A 23,109-nucleotide genomic window follows, 5' to 3' on the forward strand; every position below is an offset into this window, starting at 1 on the left:
GGGAGCAGAAAAATCTTCAATATAATCGTCAGGAAACGTTATGTCTTAGTTTGTAGAATTTTAGGCAATTCAAAATGTTTTTGCTGTTTATACGATTAGAAGAGCTCACGGCCTGCTTGGTGTTAAGTGGTTACTGGAGCCCAAGACATCAACAATATGTAATTATTAATAAATATGTAATTATTAACTACATACATATTATGTTATATAAAAAATGATATGGACGAATTAAGATGACGTTTAATGAAAGCCAGTAACCACTTAACACCAGGTAGGCTGTGAGCTCGTCCAACCAACTAAGCAATAAAATAAAATAAAAACAAGTCGCACAGCTTGGCCCCTCGCGACACCGCCAAAATGTCTCAAGTTTTTTTAAAATAATACTTCGACAACGTATGGAAGGGAACCGTAATTTTAATGCCATTGAGTCTACTAACTAATCTTCGTCTTAAAGTAGACGGCGTTACAGTAACCACGCAGTACCCGGTGAATCATGAACCTGCCGCTTTTTCACGCTAATGAGACATAACGCAGTTAATTTAAACCTTAAAACGTTTAGTTTTTATTTAAAAACTTCGTAATGTGATACTAATTTTTCTAATTCATTTAAGACCATTTGTAGGAAGCGACTTAGTTTTGCATCTAGCATTGCTGAAGTCCAAGAGTAGCGGTGGCTCACCAGCAGTTCTGCCGCTTGTTCAATAGCTTAGAGAGGTTTATTAGCTAAAAATAAGACCAGACACATCCGCCTGGGATCAAGGAGGTAGCAATTTAAAAAATATATGAAAATGCTTGAGCTTGCTCATAGAACATTAAAAATCAGGCTGGCTATTGGGAAACCTTTGCCACGAATTAAAAAAGTTTCTACTGAATTCAATGTCAAGTTCAAACGTTTGCCCTTGTCAGTCTAATGTCAGATCGTTGATAATATCTGAATATCCGTCTATCCATAATGCACGAACGCTTGATATATTATCTCAGGAGCTATCCATACGAACAATCTCTTTGGATCTATCACTGTACTATGAACATCGACGGCTAGAGGTTTTACTGACCGAGTTTTCACTAATGACTAATTGACTTGCAAAATTATTATTTTAATGGCAGCCTCCTTTTCATTTGTGAAGGTGAAATTTAAATTATTGGATTTGGAATGAGGTTTGTTTTGGTTGGAATTTTGCTATTATTTAAAGTATTATTGAGTTTCAAGCCCGGATGCCATAATCACAAGAGATAAAATGCATTAACGGGGTTCATGTCAAGGTCATATCTTTTGTGATCTTGTATTTGGTGGGAACGTTGACTTTCTCAAGTTATGTAATTACTTTTAAATGTGTAATAATATTGGATCGTTAACATTTAACACCTGTAGAAGTCCACGACTGGTGAAAAGTGAAAAAAATATAACTTTTCATTTTAATTGTATGTTATTTTCTCCTTCGTGCTGTCTATTCCATTTCCATTGAATTGCATTTCATTTAATTCATATCCGCATTCAGTTTCCACAAGCGTTTCACTTTTCATATAATAGACACGGTTTCGGCTTTTATTATAATAGGATTTGGCTGTATGGTCTACGTTCCTTTTGCCAATCTAATGAACGAATCATTACGCATTAACATTCGGAATTCCTTGGAGTTTTTCATTAAATGATAATATAGTATCTAAAAACGATTCAAAAAAAGTAATAATTAAAGTAGTTGTTATATGAGGCCGTCAGCGCAAAAGTGGACTAACACAATTTTTTTATATACGTATATTACGTATTTTTTATATACGTATATACAAGCTTATACGTATATTGGAATTTATTTAAAATATAATAATTTTTGATGTAAAACCGGCCTTAGTTTCACCCATAGATAACAAATAAATAAACGGGAATAATTTATACCCAAACCTTTCCTGGCAAATATCTTTAACAGTGACCGAGACTCTAATCCGAGCTCCGTGACATAGCAGCCAGCAACATACAAAGGGTGTTCTTTTTTAGTTATTTTCTACTACAAACTTCAACTATTCTATTATTGTTTACGTATTGAGAACAGTAAATGGAATATAAATAACAAAAATATATTATTCGGTATCGTGTATTAAATTTATAATTTAAAAAATTTTTGAAAAGCAAGAACATGTGCGTTTTACTGCACACTACATTTAAATTATTAATTTAAAACCGAAACAACAACCTATCGTTTTATCTTTTATTTCGTTCAAGCGAATTAGAACCTTATCGATTGGTGCTATGAGCATTATTAACTGTATAATCGTCTAGCAATAACTCAGTGAACAGCCGCTTCCGAAGGATGGCCCGTTATGGCGTCGATAGTAGGTTAATTAATGAATTATTGATGCAATGTTATAATTCAACGGTTTCTCCATTTGTTCCTGTCTTCAGTCTGTGGTGCATCTTAGAAATTAATTAGCAAATAACCTAGGAAATATCTAGACTAGTTTCACTGCATTCTTGTCTAGTGGTCGTCTTGTGCATTCTTATGTGCGTTGGGAATTACTTTTACTATTAAATTAACGCTACCAAAACAGTCCACTGGCGATGGGGTCTTAAATTTTGTCGTGTAATCCAATTCCATCTGGCGACAAAATTTACTTCCAATCATCGGAAGTGGCATTTAAATCATAAAAAAAAACACATAACCGGATAATGCAATTAATTCAGTGCGCGTTCCTAACGCCATTCCGACGACCTGATCTATCAACTGTTGGTAGACTGTTGCTGTCAACTTTTACATTCCCGGTAAATTGCCTTAGGAATGTTGCTTACGCCGTTTTTAATTCCGGTCTGTGTATATGGAATTTACTCATTTCCCGCCGCTAAATAAGTTTGAAGTCCAATACGTTGCAGCTAAGCTGTTTTTAATTGACCGCAAATAATTCAACGAATAATTGTTCTTAGATAAGATAAATTATATAAATATTTATGAAACACTAAAATATACTATATATCAAGTAAATTGGTAGACAAGAAATCCGACCATACTATGTTAAGCTAACAAATGATTTTTTAAATTTAGAAACTGCAACATATATCACAACTTTACGTTTAAATATGATATTGAAAATAATAGAATACTTATTGTTATCATATCATGGATCGGAGGTTAGTTTCAAATGATGCTAAAATTAAAAAAAATTACATTTTGCGTCTATTTTGAATCAGCTGAACTGTTTTATTTTAAACAACATATCAATATCGTCCACAAGTTGTTCATATTACAATGTCTACGGAATTCGCAAAATGACAGCCCACTATTTGATTTATAAGTGTGTTTTAAAATGTATTTTAAGTTGACCCAATGACACGGCTGCCTGATTTTTTTTATTTATTATTTTCTGTAACATAGGTTTTGTTCGTCTTTTTTTTAATATTTAAAGAGGTGTTGTACTAATTTATTTTACTTTAGAATTTTTTGTAAATAATATTTGCTTTTTTTTATAGAATTTCTCATTCTCAACAAGAAATTCCAATTCAACACTTGTTCATATAAAATTCTACACACATTATCTTGTTATATAAATATGTAGATACTGATTTATTTTATTTTATTTAGTTTTTATGAAATACCTCTGTTCTACATCTAAAGCTATATACAAAATGCTATATAATTTTCTTTAACTGAATCGTAAACCTAATTTACCAACTAAAAACAAAACACACTATCATTCTAAATCGAACAGCGGTATTTTGATAAATTATTCAGAAATGTTTATTACATATATTCACAATAGTTTTCTACTATAAAAGACAGGTTGTTGAGTTTGCAACACCTTTCTCTATAGCTCCCTATTAAGGTGGCACCTGCTTTTTTCCTAGAACCGGTCACCTGCTATTTGTCTCTTCGGATCTTTTCCTGTTTTACATCGCGAATCGAATGAAAAGTGTTTTTTCGTTCGATTTAAAATTAAGGAAATTTATTTTCTTAAGACTGATCGGTAAATGGATTTTGTGTTATTTATTACCCAATTTTCATGGCTAAATCGATAATGTTTTGAATTGAATCCTGGGACTGGTACAGCTTTTTCTTAAAAATAATAATGATGTCTCAAAGAACTTTTCACAAACGACTTTTATGATCAAGGTGCATCTTAGAAATTTCTTAAGTCCCTGGTAATATTACGTTTTGTGAGCTTGTACAAGTTTCCAGCCGATTTTTGCTACGAATCATACGCACTATTCCCTTTACAGTACATAAAACATCTTCCTGGTCTTACATACTTACTGAGGTCCATAGACATCATAACGTGAAACATCGAAATATGAGACCAAAGTTTTGATTGTATTAAACAAAGCCTTTACAAGCTTTTTAAGCGAAACTTTGAAATTGAAATTTAATCCTGTAGTTTGGCAGTGTCTAGAAACTGTCGAACTTCTCTAAGCTTTCCGTGAGGCTTTCTTTTATTACGTATATTCACATCAGTCTCTGTTTCCCATGTTACAGAGACTTCTAGTTTGGGAACATATATGACCGTGCTAGATTTGTTCCCGGTTAATTACTTCTTCAACCCCTGTCCTCCCAATGCCGAGTGTAGGTTTCTCCAAAAGCATCCCATTCTTTGTGTTGGTTGGACGCGACCTTTCCACCCGTAAAAGTTAATTCCGAGTATCGGGCGGCGGTGAAATATCCCAACCTCTGCAAACAATGTAGGCAAGGATACCATCGGCCTCAAAGACTTCAATACCCTTGAAAGAAGACTCGCCAATCCGCAACAGCCAGTGTGGCGTTTTAAGGCCAATAACCTTCATGCACAGTTCATTACTATTATTATGTTTTTGGCATTATAATTTTACAAATACGAGTTGTTTTTTTTATGTGCACATAATAGCCTAGCATTGTGTAAGCATGCAACGATAACTCAAGTACGATAGGAATGTATCGTGCGATAACGGGTCGCAACAAATCGCGTAAACATGCGTTAGTTCGCGACCGCACGCTAATGGCCGCTAATGAGGCACGCAGTTCGATGATCTATCGTAGTTATTGGACTGGCGTTTGTTTTACTCCTTATATAGTCAAACGAAAAAAAAAAACACAGTTAGTACTAACCCTTGCATTAGACGCGCTCAGCTCTAACACGAGGAGCAGGCTTATGGACCCCGGTAACCGTACTCGTCGAACTCGGCAAAGAGTTCGGCGTGCAACCTAACCTATACATCAAGCCGCTGAGTTTCTCGCTGGATCTTCTCAGCGGGTCGCGATTACGATCCGGTAGTAGATTTATTCGTGAAGCAGCTGCCCTTAGCTGTTAGGTCTCTTTTGGAGGCGCACGGGTAGCTGTTAGCAAATCTCACCCCTCGTGGCTGAGCTTTTGCTCGCCCACTTATCCTGGTGAAGCTGGAGAGGCCTCTAGGCTACCAGTAATCTCTAATTCATAAAAAAAACAATTACCTACTAGTACGCGGTTGTTTTTATCAAGTTACATAATGATTGTAACGAAAAAGGATAAAAACAACTACGTCGCTGCGTTTTAAAAGACATTACTTCAAATACAAAAAAGTATGATGGTAGTTCATTTATTAAAAATAATCTTATTATTATTCCAATATCCTATAACAGACCAAGCACTCACAAAGTGATTTGAATAATCTTTAACATAACCATAAAACAAAAAACATGTAAACAAACCGAAATAATATTTCGAACATAAAAGAGATTTAGGGTAAAGTTTACGCGGTCGAGGAAGTGGTCGAAAGCTTTTAAAGCATTCCACATGTAAGGAGGAATTTCGACTTCACGATTAGCCTTACCGTTACAAGAGCATTACGTCATAACCTTAACGCCGCACAGTTATACATCAAGCGAACGACACTGATTACAATAATTTAGATACATTTAAACGAGTCTTAGCATACGAGCTGACACCAGAAACTAGATTGGATAATCATAATAAATCAACCGGTGCGATAATGAAAGTTATATTTACGGTTCGTTTCTTATTAATATGCGTTATGACATAAACCAACGGGACTATCCTTATTAACTGTTTCAATTTTGCATCTACCTTCAATAACGGCATAATATTTACTGGCCGCTGAAAAGTATTTTTTCTTTAAGCTGTCAACGTTAATTTGGAATTCTATTTTGATGATGCTGACAGCTTTTATGACTGTACTTCTTTCCTTTTGGGAAAGCTCGCTGCATTCTGAACGAGGCCCGCCAATTACACGGGACGAACTGGTGTTTTTTTTTTGGTCACACACATCGACCGTTACTTGATGACTTCGACAGTCATTAAAAACCCGTCTCACCCTTTTATGGTCGGATCAGATTTTCTAGCTTCACTACATTTCCACTTTTTTCCCGTTTGACCCTTCGAAGATGTATTCGTGTCAGTGTTTCAACAAAATTTATAGCTAACTAGCGGCCCGCTTCGGCTCTGCTCTGCTATTTTTTTTTTTTAAATAAAAGAACACTTATTGCGACATAACTATAATAGTTAGACATATGCTGTTGCGACACTTTTTGTAAATAATAACGTGTTCTACAAAGTCGTAGTACATTATTTTATTCTATCATCAATAGTTTTCGCAGGGCACGCGATGTAAAGAATATTTTAGGTAATTTTTTTACACTTTGGGTTACATTATTGGAGTTTTAGTAAGGATCCATTTTTTTTTTCAAAAAAGATTATAGCCTATGTCACTCGGGAATAGTGTAGCTTCCAAACAGTGAAATAATTTTTCAAATCCGTTCAGTAGTTTCGGAGCCTATTCAAAACAAACAAACAAATCTTTCTTCTTTATAATATTAGTATAGATTTATTTGACACCTCGATTCAGTCGTCAAAGGCTGATATAAAAATGGCGATAAATGAATCATACCCAAACAGTTGCAAATAAATAAAAATTTAATCTTAGAGATTTATATGTTACAAATAATAAATATACTGTGTAAAGAATGACTGATTTTGGTGAGATCTAGCCAGACCGATCAGAAAGTGAAACTGCCCCATTCGGAAACTAATTACGACAATTTGTCAAACATTGGCGGTACGTCGCGTTGGTCGCAAAAACGAGTCGGCATTGATTTCTCGCTACAGTTTTTGACGACGCGCCTTGAATAATGGAGGCGCTTGTGTTTTTGGTGCACACGTTGTCCCCATATGTCAGATGTTGGCCCATTGACACTAATAAATCCTTGCACACTCTGTCATTCTATTGTTTTATACTGCTTTTCTATTCTATCAATATTGATTTCTCGCAAAACGATCACCGGGCCAGATTCGTAAATGACAGAAAAAATTAATGAGTTATCAAATGAGTAATTGCGTTTACAATACGAGTATACGAGCCAAGGTTACTAAAATGGTAGATTCATACACAACCGCAACGTTCGGTGTATGAGAACTAATAATAAACACGTAACAATGAGTTGCCGCTTTTGATGTGAACGTTCGCGTCAGAACTCCGATGGGTACTCGTAAAGCAAATTCAGTCAGACGTGCTTTTGCCAACGATACGAAAATACATGTAATTTACAGACCAATAACGAAAAAAAAAATTAATACATGTGTATTCACAAACTTGACTTTGTCGTCGAGTGCTGTTTTTCGAGATCATAAAATTGTATGAAGAGTGGCGGGTCACGACCGGCGACGTGATACAATTCTACAAATACTGTTCGTGTTAAAGTGGCCCAAACCTTGCCATCCGCGTGCTGGCTGAAGGCCAATACGAAAGTTGAATGAGTGACGGTGTGCAAACGAAAAAGCAAAAGGTAGACAACACTCATCCTACGGTTCTATTTCTGGGAGGTCGATTGTTAAGTACCTGAGTCAGAGCCACTCGAGGATCCCATTGAGCTGTGCAATATGCGTAGATTTCGGGTATCAGTCAAACGCGTGCATTTATTTGAACAAGTTTCTGACAACACGTTATCTAAATTATCGAGTCTCGGATATATTTACGTCTACCTGTAAAAAGAACCATATTTATTTTAAACTGAGTTCCTAAAGCAAGGAGGTCTTGATAGAGCGTTTGAAACGATGTTTGCAAACGAATGGCCGATAACAAAGCCTCCGTTGGTAAAAGAGGTCCACGCAAGAGTGTGTCAAACGTGACTGGAGATGTTAAAGAATCGCTGTGTCAGTCACGTACGCGACGAGCTGTCTGCTGGGCTCTTATCGTCTTCTTTATCTATCTTTTTATTGTTTATGAATTATTTAAATTAACTACTGCCTCGGTTCCGCGTGCCTACTGAACTTTTTGGGTCGTCGGGCATCTTTCTTATAAAAAAAAAAAGTGTGTGTGTCCGCTCCGACGCACGACTGGAGTTTACTGGATATAAAAAATTAAACGAAACAATACGAGAAATAGTTCTATATTACGACAACACGATACACTACAGATTATTAACAAATTAACGAGACACAAAACAAACGACTAACAAATATATGAAAATACAAAAATGAGAGAAACGCGCGATCAGTACGAGGCTTTGTGGCGGACTGCCGGCGCAGCAGCCCGGCGTCACCTGCGATAACGCATTTCGTGTGACATGCGCAATCAGGCGCATAACGCATTTCGTGTGACATGCTAGTACGATTTTGGTCCCCATAATTTTCATACCCCGGGCCTATATATGTAAATCGATTCTAAAGGAGTAAACTCCAAAAACTTTCGTTTCGCTGTTATTTTAATGGAAATATTTGTCACTTCTCGCCTTGAAAACGAATAGCTCAAAGAATATCATCTTTTTCAAGGTGACGAATCAATTGGTCTCAATTTAACGAGATCCCACAAGTAAGTCATGTCGCCATGTTTTGAACCAACAAATATTTTATGAATAAATCATCGGCTTTATTAATATTTATTAAGAATTAAATTTAATTCAACGAAACTTGTGGTCATGTAACAAAACATTAAAATGTACCGAGACGATAAATAAAATGAATATTATAATTTTTCGTAGTAATTATAATATGATTTAAATAAATTATATTTTGAGCTAATCTAAATAGTATTTTCGTTAAATTGTAGGTATATATGTACTGGTGTATGTACAGATAAGGCTACAGACGCTCCATAATCATTACGCCCTTGTAAAGTACTACATAAAAACAAACAAGATAATGAATGTTTATTGGACTGTAATGAAAAAAAAACAGTTTTTTGTACGTTTTCGAAATTGGATTCAAATGGGATAGTTGAAATCGAATAAATGAGTCGTCTATTATCAAAGGTGGCAATCTGTGCATTTGGACAAAAAATTTTTATTGATATGTCAATACAGATTGATTCGAATATAATCGTCTCCTTCAAAGAATACGGTTCAAAACCTGCATTAAATAAAGGTTAATACTTAACCTGTTATTTATCTAAGATGTCGTGCAGAAGAGTTTTGTGACTGCCAATGGAATACAAATTCAATAATTCGTTTTTCTGATTTACCAATAATTGTTCAAAAGTCACATTCCCGGCTTTGATAATAGTCGACTCAAATAAGAACAGAAACAATATACGCGATTAACAAAAATATTATTACGAAATATACGGAAGTGACTAAAGAAAATTTAAATAATATTTACAAACAGAAATACTAATTAGATAATAGCAAAACAGATGTTCTATTGTTTTCGTTTAAAGAAGACGCATTGAAAGCCGGCATTGTATTGAAGACAAACAAACAAAACACCATTACCGAAGCATCTGCTCTTAATCACACGACCGGAGTGACATTATCTTTGCGTAATAATTACTATATTTAGTTCGTGCCCCACAGAATGTCTGCGTAATTTAACTTTGAAAATACGAAATATTACTTGATATTGTAAACGAAATATTAAAATGCGACAAACGTTCCGTTGAGATAAGGCGTCGGCCGGTGTTGTATGTAGATAACACTAATATAGTCGATTTTAAAGTCTGAACGAAAATACATTCGCAACCACGGTATTCCGATATTCCTCACCTTAGTACCGGAGACGCTGGCGTTCATCCAACTTTCGATGTTGACGCTTTAACTGTCGCCGAAATTCTTATAGGAACGGACACTTAGTGAGTTTCCTGTGAATGGTGCTTAAAAAAAATTCGTTTTTTTTTTTAACACACGACAACAACTTCAACGCCGAAACACAAACTAAGCACGTTTTTACTTATCAAGGGTTTTTTAACACTGTACGATCGAACCAATGATAATGATACAACGATCCTTCACATCACTGTCAAATTCGCGTGGCCACAGGTGCAATTTCGTCAATATTCAAGCATTCGATACCGGCGACACGTGCGCTTTCGACGGAAAACCGCGAATGACAGCGTACAATATAAGGCGCGCGAGACGTCACGCCCCTCTACCACGACCGCTGTACGCACGGGGCACAGCTCTACTGAAGTACTCACTGACGCAGACGGACGTCGCAAACGGTCATGGCTCGGCTCCATTCTCCGCATCTTCGCAACCCCCCATCCCACGGCATCCATAATTATTTTTTTTACCCTTGCAAAAAAGAGAAGGCCCGCTCGCATCGCGTTTCGGACCGCTTCGAGCCTGCTCTTGAATTCCAATGACTTTTTGATGTTATTCCAGAAATTGTTCACGCCTTTTACGGCATCCTGAATTAACGTGAACGAACAAATATTGCGAATACGCGTATGTATCTCGTGACAATGTTGATTGCGGCTCAAAATTACTCAGAATAACCATCGATGCCAAGAATTTGTCAACACGATTGCTGTTTATATTCCTCCGAATCTCAAGGCATTCAATCAAGTCAGAATTTATGAGTTTAATTATACACAGTCTTTTATCAATCAAGTTTTTTTTTATTGCTTAGATGGATGGACGAGCTCACGTCCTATCTGATGTTAAGTGGTTACCGGAGCCCATAGACATCTACAACCTAAATACTACTACTAGCCACCACGAGACATGAGTTTGAAGGTCCCAGTTTTTACAGTACAACGGCTGCCCCGTCCTTCAAAGCGTAACACATTACCTACCCGTGTGGGCCACAGGACGAAATTCCCATTCCAAGGTACCTTTCAGTCTAAAGCTGTGCATTTACTAAAACGTATAAACAACATTAAATCTTGTAGGCGACGAAAACGTGTGGACACTCACGTACTACTGATGCTACGTTAATGGCTAATGGGTAAGTTAGATAATGAAAGAACCTTACTGGGTACCTACCAGTTAAGCAAGGCGTTAGAATCACGTAAACCTCACAGAACGCAGCTATGCGACACTATCAACATACATCATCGACGTAATAACATTTTGTAAGCCAACTAGATTTGTTGCTACAGTTGATTGCACTAAAACCAACCATATTAAATGTACAAGCGTCAAGCAATATAGTTACAAAGTTTCTAAATAACAGTGAAAACTTAAAATAAATCATGTGACCGCATCGGTTTTTAGCGATTTCCGATTATCCAAGAAATTCTCAACGTAATTCGCTACAGTCCTATACATAATTAACTAGACTAAGATCCCGTATTAACGGTACACTCTACAAAATATAAAAAAATCTTTTGGTGGTGTTATATTTTTAAACATAGATACAATCGAAATTGCAAATACATAAAAACCGAAGCCTTGAATATATGCATATATCAATGTTATTTTCTTCATCGTTTCAATAATTGCTATAATTAATGGCATGTGGTAGATAAGAGCGCAATGCATGGACTTATAACGATTGAAATTCGCGATAGTCATTGGAGATGGAAGAAAGCTGATACCGTTTAATAGGAATCCAGAAGACCCGGTCAGACGAATATGGCCATTAATCATGTTACGTGAGGAAATAGCGTTGGTAGGACGTTTCGATGCCAGTAAGCTTGTTAATGTGCAACTTTACACGGTCGGTTTTCATTAAGACCATTTGATGAGTGGCTACACAGAATCGGTTCGCACGAATTCCGTCTTGTTACTGTTTCCTGACTTTACGATTTACGTAATGACGACACATCAGAGAAGAATCCAACGGTTTCAAGTTGAATTGCTTCATTATCTTCGGGGGGTATATTATGAAATGTTTTGGATGTTGTAAAAACACAGTAAAAATCAATTTGAAATTTACAAAGAGGTCTTTGGAAAGACAGTCTGTCTGTCTACAAAAGATCGCAACGTTTTACGTATATTTCAAAACAAACGGGACTGGTTTAGTTTTATTTATTTTGTTTCAGATGGACAATTCGACCCGAGATATTTCCTTAAAATACTTTCTCTTTTGCATCGTAGTGATCGGTGAACGAGATTTATCGAGTTACACTACAAACAACGGGAGAATCGAACCAGGACCGCGCGAACAATGCTTGGAACAAGTTTCACTACGCCCTTAGCGACTGACACGATAAAATGTGACTGACTTAAATGTCGATGTTAAATGGATAAAGTACGGGTTATTTGCTTAAGGAAATGTTGTTTAAATATCTTCCAGTTTAAGCCTCCTGAGTTTTTCACCAATTCTTGATTTAAAGATGATTTAATTTAATGATGATTCGATATGTTGATTTACTGGTGGTAGGACCTCTTGTGAGTCCGCACGGACAGGTACCACCACCCCGCCTATTTCTGCCGTGAAGCAGTAATGCGTTTCGGTTTGAAGGGTGGGGCAGCCGTTGTAACTATACTGAGACCTTAGAACTCATATCTCAAGGTGGGTGGCAGCATTTACGTTGTAGATGTCTATGGGCTCCGGTAACCACTTAACACCAGGTGGGCTGTGAGCTTGTGAATCGATTTATGCAACAACAAAAAAAAATAGCCGTCCAGGTCAGCCAAGTTGCGTCCTCTTACATAGTGATCGGTGATGTCGCAGTGTGCTGGTGATGCGTATATTAGTCATGGTTATCGATGTGTATGTGAGCGCAACACAGTTCGGCGTTGTAGGTAAAATGCAGATTAGCTATATTTTCTTTTAAAATCAATACAAAAAAATTGATTTTGTAAGTTACTTTTTTTCATGGATTTTTCTAAAAAAAAAAGGGGAAACCAATTAAAATAAAATATTACTTTAAATTGTTATTTATCCGTAATTGTTATATAAACTATAACTTCTAATGAGCATAAGTGAGCTCACGAGCATAAGAAAACATTAAATTAAAAAGATTTACGATTAATATTGTATTTGAAGAACCTAAGTCCTAAGTTTTAACATCCGTCTGGTGTAGTGGTAAGTGACATGGTCACTACACAAGGGGGTCGCGGGTTCGAATCCCACCAAGGGAAGATATTTGTATGATAAATATAAATGTCTTTTCCAGGGTTATGGATGTATATTAAGTATATGTATGTGTATAATAAAAATCTTATATTTATTTCCGTTATCTGGTACCTGTAACACAAGTTCTTTACGAACTTATAACGGGACCAGTTAACGTGGCGTGATTGTTAGTAAATATTTATTTATTTATTAAGTGATTTTTAGTGTCCTACATTTGCTAGAAGCTTAAATAAATTGCAAAATCGTTAAATGTGTAATTCGCATAATGGATCTTGTTTCGTCGTGAAACGTCGGAATAATAAAATACAATTAGATCGAAATCGTAAATGTAGTTTTAATCAAAAATGTATAATTAGTGTAGTGTAACCCTCAGACATAGCCCACTGAGTTTCTCACGGGATTTTCTCAGTGGGTCGCGTTCCGACCTGGCAGTAGATTCTGCGAAGCACTGGTCTTATTAGGGCTAGTGTTAGCAACATCACCAGGTTAGAGCCCCGTGAGCTCACCTAATCGTTAATTGAAACTAGTATGACCCGTCGAGGTCACTAGAATAGGTAGGAAAAAAAGTGTCATATATTACGAAGAAATAAGGAGGACACATATTATTTCTTAACTCATTAACTTGGACTAAGCAACAAATTTAAAAGCATACCAAAATTCACAATAGCATTCGGTTGCTTTACTACGTTGACTCACATTAACTCAAAAAGATATTAAAAGGTTACATGCTTTCGATTTCTCAACTTGTCTATAGCGAAGCTAATATGCTACGCTTCGTAGCAACAAAGTAAGAGTCACATTATACTAATTGTTATTCTCCGTGACTATGTATAGGTTCTCGTTAGCAGGCCAACACATGCGGAAGATGTCGGCGACCTTATCAAGCCGACATAGTCTTTTAACCGCATAAAATATATGAAATGGAAAGTTTTCTTTGGTGCGTTTCTTAATCTAATTTATCGGAAACTCGAATTACGACCACAATAAAAGATCAAATAAAGTTTTCGGTATTTTCAGTGGAATTTGGTGACATTCTGAACAATAGATTACAAAAAAAAATACAAGTTAAACAGAACAAAAATTACAAACCAAAGTTTCCTAGAAGTTGGCATCTATGCACACGATAGAGAACGTCTTTAGGGATTATTACTATCAAATTTACTACGAACAACAGAATCCGTCGAGTGTCGTAAACATCAGAAATAATAAAATGACTAAAACAAATGCAAGATAAAATTGAAGTTATTTTAATAACGCGATATAATTTTGTAACTAATACGCATCTCGTCACTAATTATTAACACTGCCATAAGTTGTAACGATAATCCAACGTTAATAAAATATGATATTTTATCTTTTAGATAATTAAAAATCCCTATTTTGGCGTATATCTATATATTAATACGTGAAGCAAAAACTTTGTATCCCTTTCTACGAAAATTGCGCGGACGGAGGAGTATGAAATTTTCCACACTTATAGAGAATATAGAGAATAAGTGCACAATGCTAATTTTTTTTTTAAATAATGCATAAAAGATACATTAAATCAATAAAGAAAACATTACACACACTACATACCATGTATTTGACGCACACACGCATGCATACTATTTATTGTCAAACTTTTGTTCTTGGCGTCTGTTGTCAAATTGAGAATAGATTAAATATTGTTTGTCTTTGTTAATATTTTTTATAGTGTAGTCTTGGCGAAATTTGTGATTATAGAAGTATAAAATACAATCATAATAGTGTACAAACTTACAATTCCAATTAATTATAGTCGAATTTCGACTACTGCGGGACCTCTAGTGTTTATTTAAAAATAAAATGCAAATCACAGAACATAAAACGAACGCGATAAAAGAAATACTAAAAGAAAAGTCACTCCTAATGGCACGTTGCAATAGATAGATATATGTATTTGGAGATATAACTTAAGGGTTGATGTCAGGCGGGCTGTTGGTCGTAAAAATAATGCTATATGCCTATTCAACATTATAGGAGCTACTGCGCCCGTCCCATATGGAAGAAGGGGAAGAAGGGTAAGAAAAAGAAGAAGTTGTAAGAACAATAACATCACGACTACAATAAAAAAAAACAGTTTGTAATAACATTGTTTTATCGTTTTGTGGGTGATCGATTACTGTGGACAACAAGTGATAAGATATGCAATTCTTATGACGTTTTTTTTTTGCATCGAACGAGTCCGAAAAAAGTTTGCACTCAATGTTACCGTAATGTTTTTAGAAGTATTTATAAGTTTTACGTGGTCACTGGAGCTCATAGACATTATAACGTGAATTCCGTCATCCATCTTGAAACAAAAGGTCGAAGTTTCAATTTTATTGCATAACGGCTGTCCTATTCAGGGTTGCCATACGACCTATCAACAGTAACAACCAGAACATGATACTATTCATTTATCATGGAAATCGTGCCTAAATACCATGTGCCTAACGTCTTTTGTCACGTCTTGTTTTACCTCATAATTAAAAGTCTTGATTTCCCCAATGAGCGCTTAATTTCTATTTAATGATGCTCTTCAATCTGTGTCTTGGTGTCATTGGTAGCTTCATGCAGCTTGGTGTTGAGAACTGAGCGAGTTTGGTCGACCATCAGATTGGGCTGCGTTCAGGTATAGGTTAGATACGTTTTTTTTTTTAAAATAAATTTCTGTCTGCGGGATTTGAACACTGGCATAGTTACATCACTTGCTTTTACATCGGTCTATGTATTATTTATAGACCGCGACAACTTCATCGTTGTTAATATCTTTACCCCAAAATACACAGGACAATAGTAAAAACCGAAGCTCGTGTCACGCCTTACCCACTAATTATGGCTACCAAAAAAAAAACTCACCAACATTCCTCGTAATAGTACAATTAATTATTCAACTAAAGATTGAAGTTAAATAATTTCCTTACAAGAGAAATTGTCTCGGATCACCAATTAAATGTTTCGTATCTCGTTTTAAATCAGGTGGCTGGTGTAGACTTGAGCTCACGTGCGTCACGACCTACCTTCATCACGGAGTATGGAGCAATCGTCTTTTTTGCCAAGAACTAAATAGTTCTGAAAACCTTTCGTTCCAATTTAACCAATTTATTAACGAGAATTCGTCGTGGCCTAGAGGATAAGACGTCCGGTTTGAATTCGTATCTATCGATGCAACGGTGTTCGAATCCCGCAGGCGGGTACCAATTTTTGTAATGTAATACGTACTTAACAAATGTTTACGATTGACTTCCGCGGTGAAATAACGGTAGAGATTAAGCCGCCAATGTATATTTTAATAAATAAATCGTTTATTACCAAAAATTTCTTAATTAATACCATAGATTGTTTTCGCATTCTCAAATATGGAAATCATTACTTAAAATGGGTGTAATAATGTTACATGTATAACACATGTATGTAATAACACCAGCGAATTCGTCTAGATGGTGTTTGCACCATAGGTTCTGCACACGAAATCTCATAGCTTTCGGTAAAATCATTTAGGAGATGTGAAAGTGTAACAAATACTTTTACTTTCACTTGAAAAATTAATAGCTTTGTATTGATAAAAAGAACTTGCTTTTTTATTTATTAATAATGCTATGTAAATACTTTTAGTATATAGATTTTCTTGTATTAAGTCTTATATTCATTATAACAATTATACATTATTGACATATTTATCTGTATTTTCGTGTGACAGTTATTTTGTATCCGAGTAGGTATAGTATTGATATATTATCCTGTTGATAAAACGTAATGTTAAAGTTTGATACCTATCCATGCGTGTTCGTGGATATTCCATAATCCTGCCAATTTACGCCACTTGACCTTGATCTGATTTTAGAATATTCCAACAAAATTAAAACTTTCTCGAGGTGGATAGCGCTTTTGGGCTTCGATAAACACTTAAAATTAGATGAGCTATTAACCCGTATAGGGCAATAAAAAGATCTAGAATTATCTATGATGACAAATAAACAGTATTAATTTAACATTGACGGATACGCTATTTATTTCGGCGTGGGATCTAGGTATAGTTACGTTTGCCCTTGCAATCCATTTTAGGTCATCACGTATTTATTACCAAAAATATTTTAACACGAACTCAGATCTCCATAAAGATATTATGGGACGTGTAAATTCTGTAGTTTGAAGGTGTTCTATATCATATTTACCTCTGTTTGTTTCAATTGTGACTTTGATATAGTCATAGATAGTTGAAATGTTAGTGCGTTTCTTGTTACCTGGAAAAAGAAAAAAAAAATTGGTTTGAATTGAAATCGTAAATTACTATTCATGTGTGAAAAAGTTCTCACTTTATTCAGTTTATTGCTGAACATAAAATACTTGAGTATTATTTTAGGATCGACAATATTTTTGATTTCGTGAGATTCGTTTGAGGGTATTTCCAAACACACGAGTATTTGTGTTTTTAATCTATGATTGTGTCGTCTTTTTATTTCATTCTTCCAAAATATGATTTTCTAATCCTGCTAATGTAGAACTAAATTTCATACTACTAACCACGTACTGCTAATTTTCCTAATGTTACTTATAAACACTAGATATTTTTGAAAATGGATGGATATTTCTTACTATTTCACACAAATACTACAGATTTAGATAGAACATCTGAAGAATAGGACAGCCGTTACGCAACGGAATAAGCTCGAAGTCTCAGGTTTCTTAGGTCTCAAGCTGGGTGGCGGCGTCCACATTGTGATAGACTATAATACTCTCTGCCCATTCGCGAAACCAAGAAAAAGCTACATTTAGCTTTGAAACTAGCCGAATGCGGTCTGTTAAAAATCAATTGTTCCTTAAACAGAAGTAGGATTATTTTCAAAACTTAGAACATAATTGGCAAGTAAATTCAAATAGAAACTAAACTCAGTGCAACTTGTACAGATCATTATGCATCCCAATGGAAGTTGTAAACATGCTACAGACGATAAATAATAAAAGGAGAACTCTGCAAGTTAAACTTATGATGGATTTACATGTTACTAATAACCCACTGTTCTAGTAGTAAAAATTATGCACGTCTTCCCAATGCAGTGTAATGTTTTGAAGGTTCTCGATTCCACGCTTGCTGAGGACCGCGATATTACCCGAACATCATTATTTTATTTGTTAATAATTGTTTACATTTCATCTGGAACGTGACATGTGTCATATAAGTAAAATTAAGCAATAAATATTATGTCTTCTCTTGACGGACGATCCGATATGGCCGTCGTTATAATTTGTAATAACAATAGAAAGTCATATTTAATACCAATTTTCGAACCCCAAGTTCAATAAAATCAACGGGCTACCCAGACATCGGATTTCCAGCTAACCCTCTCTTTTAATTGCCTGAACCGATTTGGATTTTTGGAGTATCATTAAAATCCTTACATAATCCCGGATGAGACTGGGGGTAGGTATATATATTAGGTCTCTACCGACGATATTGTCAGTATAGAGAAAATTTAAGTCATTTTTTATAGTTTTTGTTTATTTTTATCAATCTAAATATTATTATGGACACATGGTAACAATGCATCTTTTTTACGCAGTGATAATTTTTCAATGCCCTTTTTCAAGTAGTCAGGAAGTACGATAGTCAATAACTATTCAAAGGCATTTTGTACTTACTGCTTCTCGGGTATTTTTTTTTTTTATGACAAGTAGTTGTCCAAGCATTGGGCGGTAAAGTCTAGTGAGTAACTGCAGAGTCATTTACCGTCGCCGTCAAACTAGAAGCCGGATTTTCGCCCGAAACTTAAAAAGTGTATAGAGTCGAAATTGTTTGGCGACCGGCGAGAGGGACCCAAGAACCAGTAGAAACGGTGTTCAAGCGCACAAGCGTCTTCTTAAACAAGGCAATTACGTCATGGATGACCGCATTTCCCAACTCACGCTAAGTCTGGTACAGCATATCAGGGTACCGCGAGGGTACGAGTTGGCAGCGCCGTTTAGGTGGACTTATGTTTCGAAGCTTACTGAAGGCAAACTGGCCGGAAATACGAGATCCGCGCAGTTTGTTATGGGTGATTGGTGTCTCAGTCGCGCCCTGAAATCAGTTGGTTAAGTGACAGTATTTTAAATGGGTTTAACTCCGATATGCTCCACTTGACGCTCCAGGCGAAGGCGATTTCCCCATGACCCAAATAAAGAGTAATTAATGCGTAATATAAATAAATAGTCTTGTCCAAAAAACGAAGTTTATAAATCGATTGCTCAAAATAATGAACAACGAAAATATTTAACCCAAATTCATTGAACGTTCGTTAATGATTGTGACGTAATTGTACTGTTAATTAGTATTGTTTCAACACTGAGGAAATACATACATATGTACATTTATCTATTTCAATCATGTGTGTTTAGCAAATGTTTGTTTCAAATTTTTTTTGTTTATCTGTTCTAGTGAAATCATTTATGAGCTTGATCTCTTCCTCTTGTAGATTGAAAGCATCGAGTTGCGAACAGACTTAAACTCTGGCTATCCCTCTGCTGATACCATCGTCTACACATTCTATGTATTAAAAAAATCACAACAAAACTTAAGCCTTCGAACCTATGAGTCTATTGAATCTTTTTGTTTTTCTTCTTCTTAGTCGTTTGCACTCTGATCTTGATCATCAGTTGGGGTGCTGGTGCGCTTCACAAGACGTCGTAATTCCTCGCGTTGACGGGACCGTTTAGAGCTGCCTTTATGTGGTCGGTCCAGTTTATTGTTAATAGCCTATAGATCCTGTACCGTCGTCTTCTGTTCAACAATGCCCTTGTCACCGGAGTGGAGTTCATTCCTAATGTTACCCAAAGGTATAATAATAGTACATTTGTAGAGGTCATTTATTCCTCTTCGTACTATTTAGTAATGAAATGTATCTTCAACCAGATGTAGATGTCACTGTAGCCTGGTGTAAACGGGCCATTAAATAAAACTGACGACTCTTAAATCTTCGTGCACATGACGAATGATATTGTAGGGGCAAAATAGGGCATTATTCCTGGACAAAGCGCCCACGGGGTTGACTGCACCGATTTACGGCGTTTGTATGTTAAATAGAATCATGAATTACATTTGTGTCGCACGCTATTGTTCCAGTTTTGCATATCTCTGAAATTGTAGTGCTCCTATTAGAAGAGGGCACGAATTTTAATGATCATGAAATTGAAGCTACTACATGTACTACATATTTTCATATTCATTATTATTATCTGAAATTATTAACAATACTAGTTTTCGGCCCGCAACTTCAACTTTTTTTATTGCTTATGTGGTTGGACGAGCTCACGGCCCACCTGACGTTATATGGTTACCGGAGCCCATAGACGTCTACAATGTAAATGCCGCCACCTACCTTGAGATATGTGTTTCTAAGGTCTCTGTTTTACAGTACAACGGCTGCCCCGTCCTTCAAACCGAAACGCATTACTGCTTCACGGCAGAAATAGGCAGGGTGGTGGTACCTACCCGTGCGGACTCACAAAGCGTCCTACCACCAGCAATTACGCAAATTATAATTTTACGTGTTTCATTTTTATACACGATGTTATTCCTTCACCGTGGAAGTCGATCGTGAATTTTTTAAGTACGTATTTCATTAGAAAAATTGGAACCCGCCCGCGGGATTCGAACAACGGTGCATCGCTAGATACGAATGTACCGGACGTCTTATCCTTTAGGCCACGATTACTTTAGTATGTTACAGTTAAGAATCGCGCTCAGCTGTGCGATGAAAAACCCTATACGGATTTGAGCGTGATAACGTAACAGACAAATAGACAAACAGCGTTACATTTAAGAGTGTAAATGGAAATCCAAACCCATATTTTATTGAATCTTTGATTGAAAATATTTTATATTGTAACTTCTGGTTTTTTCTCATTATAAATTATATTTTATAAATTCGGTTCCTAATTTAGTGAAAACTGTATAAAAATTGGTTCAGTAGATCCGATTTCTACACAGACAAACAAACAGAGAGACAAAAAATAATTTGAAAACCTCTCTGGTTCTATTGCTACTCTTTAATTACAGTCCTTCTATTTTAATTATTTATCTTCAATCTACAGACACACCAAATTCTACTGTTTTATTGTATGTATCAATAAAGATGACAATTGTTATAACAAAACTGAATTTTAAATAAATATAAACTTATTTACTATCCTCTATAAATATATTATACTTTAAACTGTTATATGTTTACATACATGGGTATATTTAGAAAAAATAAATATACATTTTCAGTATTTATTTTATTAATTGCCTTCTTTTTGTAGATATATTACGAAATTAGGTCTTCCTCTCATGGACTACTGTTCAACTAAATCTATACATATAAATAAAATTGGAGTGTCTGTTTGTAATATTGAAATAACCACTTTTTACTACATGCATATATACACCAAAGTAACATTTTTTACAATTTTTGTCTGTCTGTTGGTTCCGGCTAATCTCTGGAACGGCTAGACCGATTTTGACGGGACTTTCACTGCTAGGTAGCTGATGTTATAAAGAGTAACTTAGGCTACTTTTTTTAGACTAGCTTCGCCCCGCAGCGTCGCCCGCGATACGACAATAACCGCGGGTAACATCGCGGGACTCAACTATTCAATAATAAAATTTAATGTTTCCGAAGCGAAGCGAGGGCGGGTCGCTAATAATATTTATTACTGGTGGTATTAAAAGAGCCAAGAATGGATTAGTACGGAAGAGCAAATATTTTAAACTATATTAATATAAATACCACGGTAATTATTTATTTTTAAACTGTCGATCGATCGATTCGAAATAAATGTAAGGCAATTCTCGATGCGTACCATATTAGGGATGTTCGTGTGTTATCGATAATTTTCGTTGAACTATGTGAACGATTAAATGTAAATATAGTTTTTGTTGTTGACCGTTGCCTTTTCGAGTGTTAACAATAGCAATATAATAACTTAACTACTTCGCTCGTTTTGGTGGCGGCAATGGGCATGGCATTCTTGTCGATCGCTGCCGTTTCTCGGAACACGTTTCTGTAATATCGATAATAATTAAACGGTGATCGGAATTATTTTTTTGCTGGCAAATTTATATTTTTATGTGGCACATATCGCCTTAAGGTACTGCTCGTTTACTTATTAATTTAAGACGCGAAGGTAGCGAGGTTATGCTTTTATTCTTGGATTCGTGTGAAATGACCAGTCTTCTCAGCGACAGATGAGGTTATGTTAGAGTCGCAGTGACTAAAATCGCGTCAATCGTCCTGTGTCTGAACTACGTGTGGTAGAGCCCTAAAAATACCCTTGGGCCCGCGCTGTTCCCAACATTGGCAGACTGTCTAGTCCCACATATCCCACGTGTCCCTTAGGCGCGGATACCTCGTAGGAGGTTCGGTCCCATAGCCGAAAAAAAAAGAGCTCAAGTCACATATATTTTTTTTTTATTGCTTAGATGAGTGGACGAGCTCGCAGCCCACCTGATATAAAGTGGTTACTGGGGCCCATAGACATCTATAACGTAAATGCGCCACCCACCTTGAGATAAGTTCTAAGGTCTCAGTATAGTTACAACGGCTGCCCCACCCTTCAAACCGAAACGCATTACTGCTTCACGGCAGAAATAGGCGGGGTGGTGGTACCTACCCGTGCAGACTCACAAGAGGTCCTACCACCAGTAATAAGAGGTCCTACCACCAGTAATAAGAGGTCCTACCACAGTAAACATAGTACAGAGCAAAATTCGAGTCACCACCTCATCCCTACGGAACGCTGTATCTGTGACCGTCGAAGGCACGCTCACCGATAGCATGGATACTCAAGAATTCGTTTATTTGATCCAAAGCTGTATTAAAACAGATTTAATTATAAAATTGACATTCCGTTTAGAATTCTTAAAATGCTTCAACAAAAATTGCAATCGATTCGCGTCAA

General features: G+C 36.0%; 1 protein-coding gene and 1 long non-coding RNA gene across 14 annotated transcripts in view; one reads left to right on the forward strand and one right to left on the reverse strand.

Moving 5' to 3' along the window:
- The window catches only part of LOC101741553 (rho GTPase-activating protein 21), a 453,498-nt gene that overhangs the window by 233,547 nt on the left and 196,842 nt on the right, over positions 1–23,109 (reverse strand). For 3 of the 13 annotated variants that reach the window (XM_062670702.1, XM_062670704.1, XM_038013529.2), the window contains exon 1: positions 9,927–10,348. The exons of 8 other annotated variants lie outside the window; for them this stretch is intronic. In XM_062670702.1, coding sequence (XP_062526686.1) covers positions 9,927–9,953 — 27 coding nt within the window. In that variant the 5' untranslated portion in view covers positions 9,954–10,348. Of the gene's footprint in view, positions 1–9,926; positions 10,349–23,109 lie in introns of those variants that run through there. 2 more of the 13 variants (XM_062670705.1, XM_062670703.1) reach the window with 1 other exon arrangement.
- LOC134199553 (uncharacterized) lies at positions 898–12,381 on the forward strand. Its single transcript, XR_009974098.1, has 2 exons — positions 898–1,158; positions 12,149–12,381. It is a non-coding gene; the product is annotated as an uncharacterized LOC134199553 (long non-coding RNA).

This window comes from Bombyx mori, chromosome 10, assembly GCF_030269925.1.
Source record: "Bombyx mori chromosome 10, ASM3026992v2".
Lineage (NCBI taxonomy): Eukaryota > Metazoa > Arthropoda > Insecta > Lepidoptera > Bombycidae > Bombyx > Bombyx mori.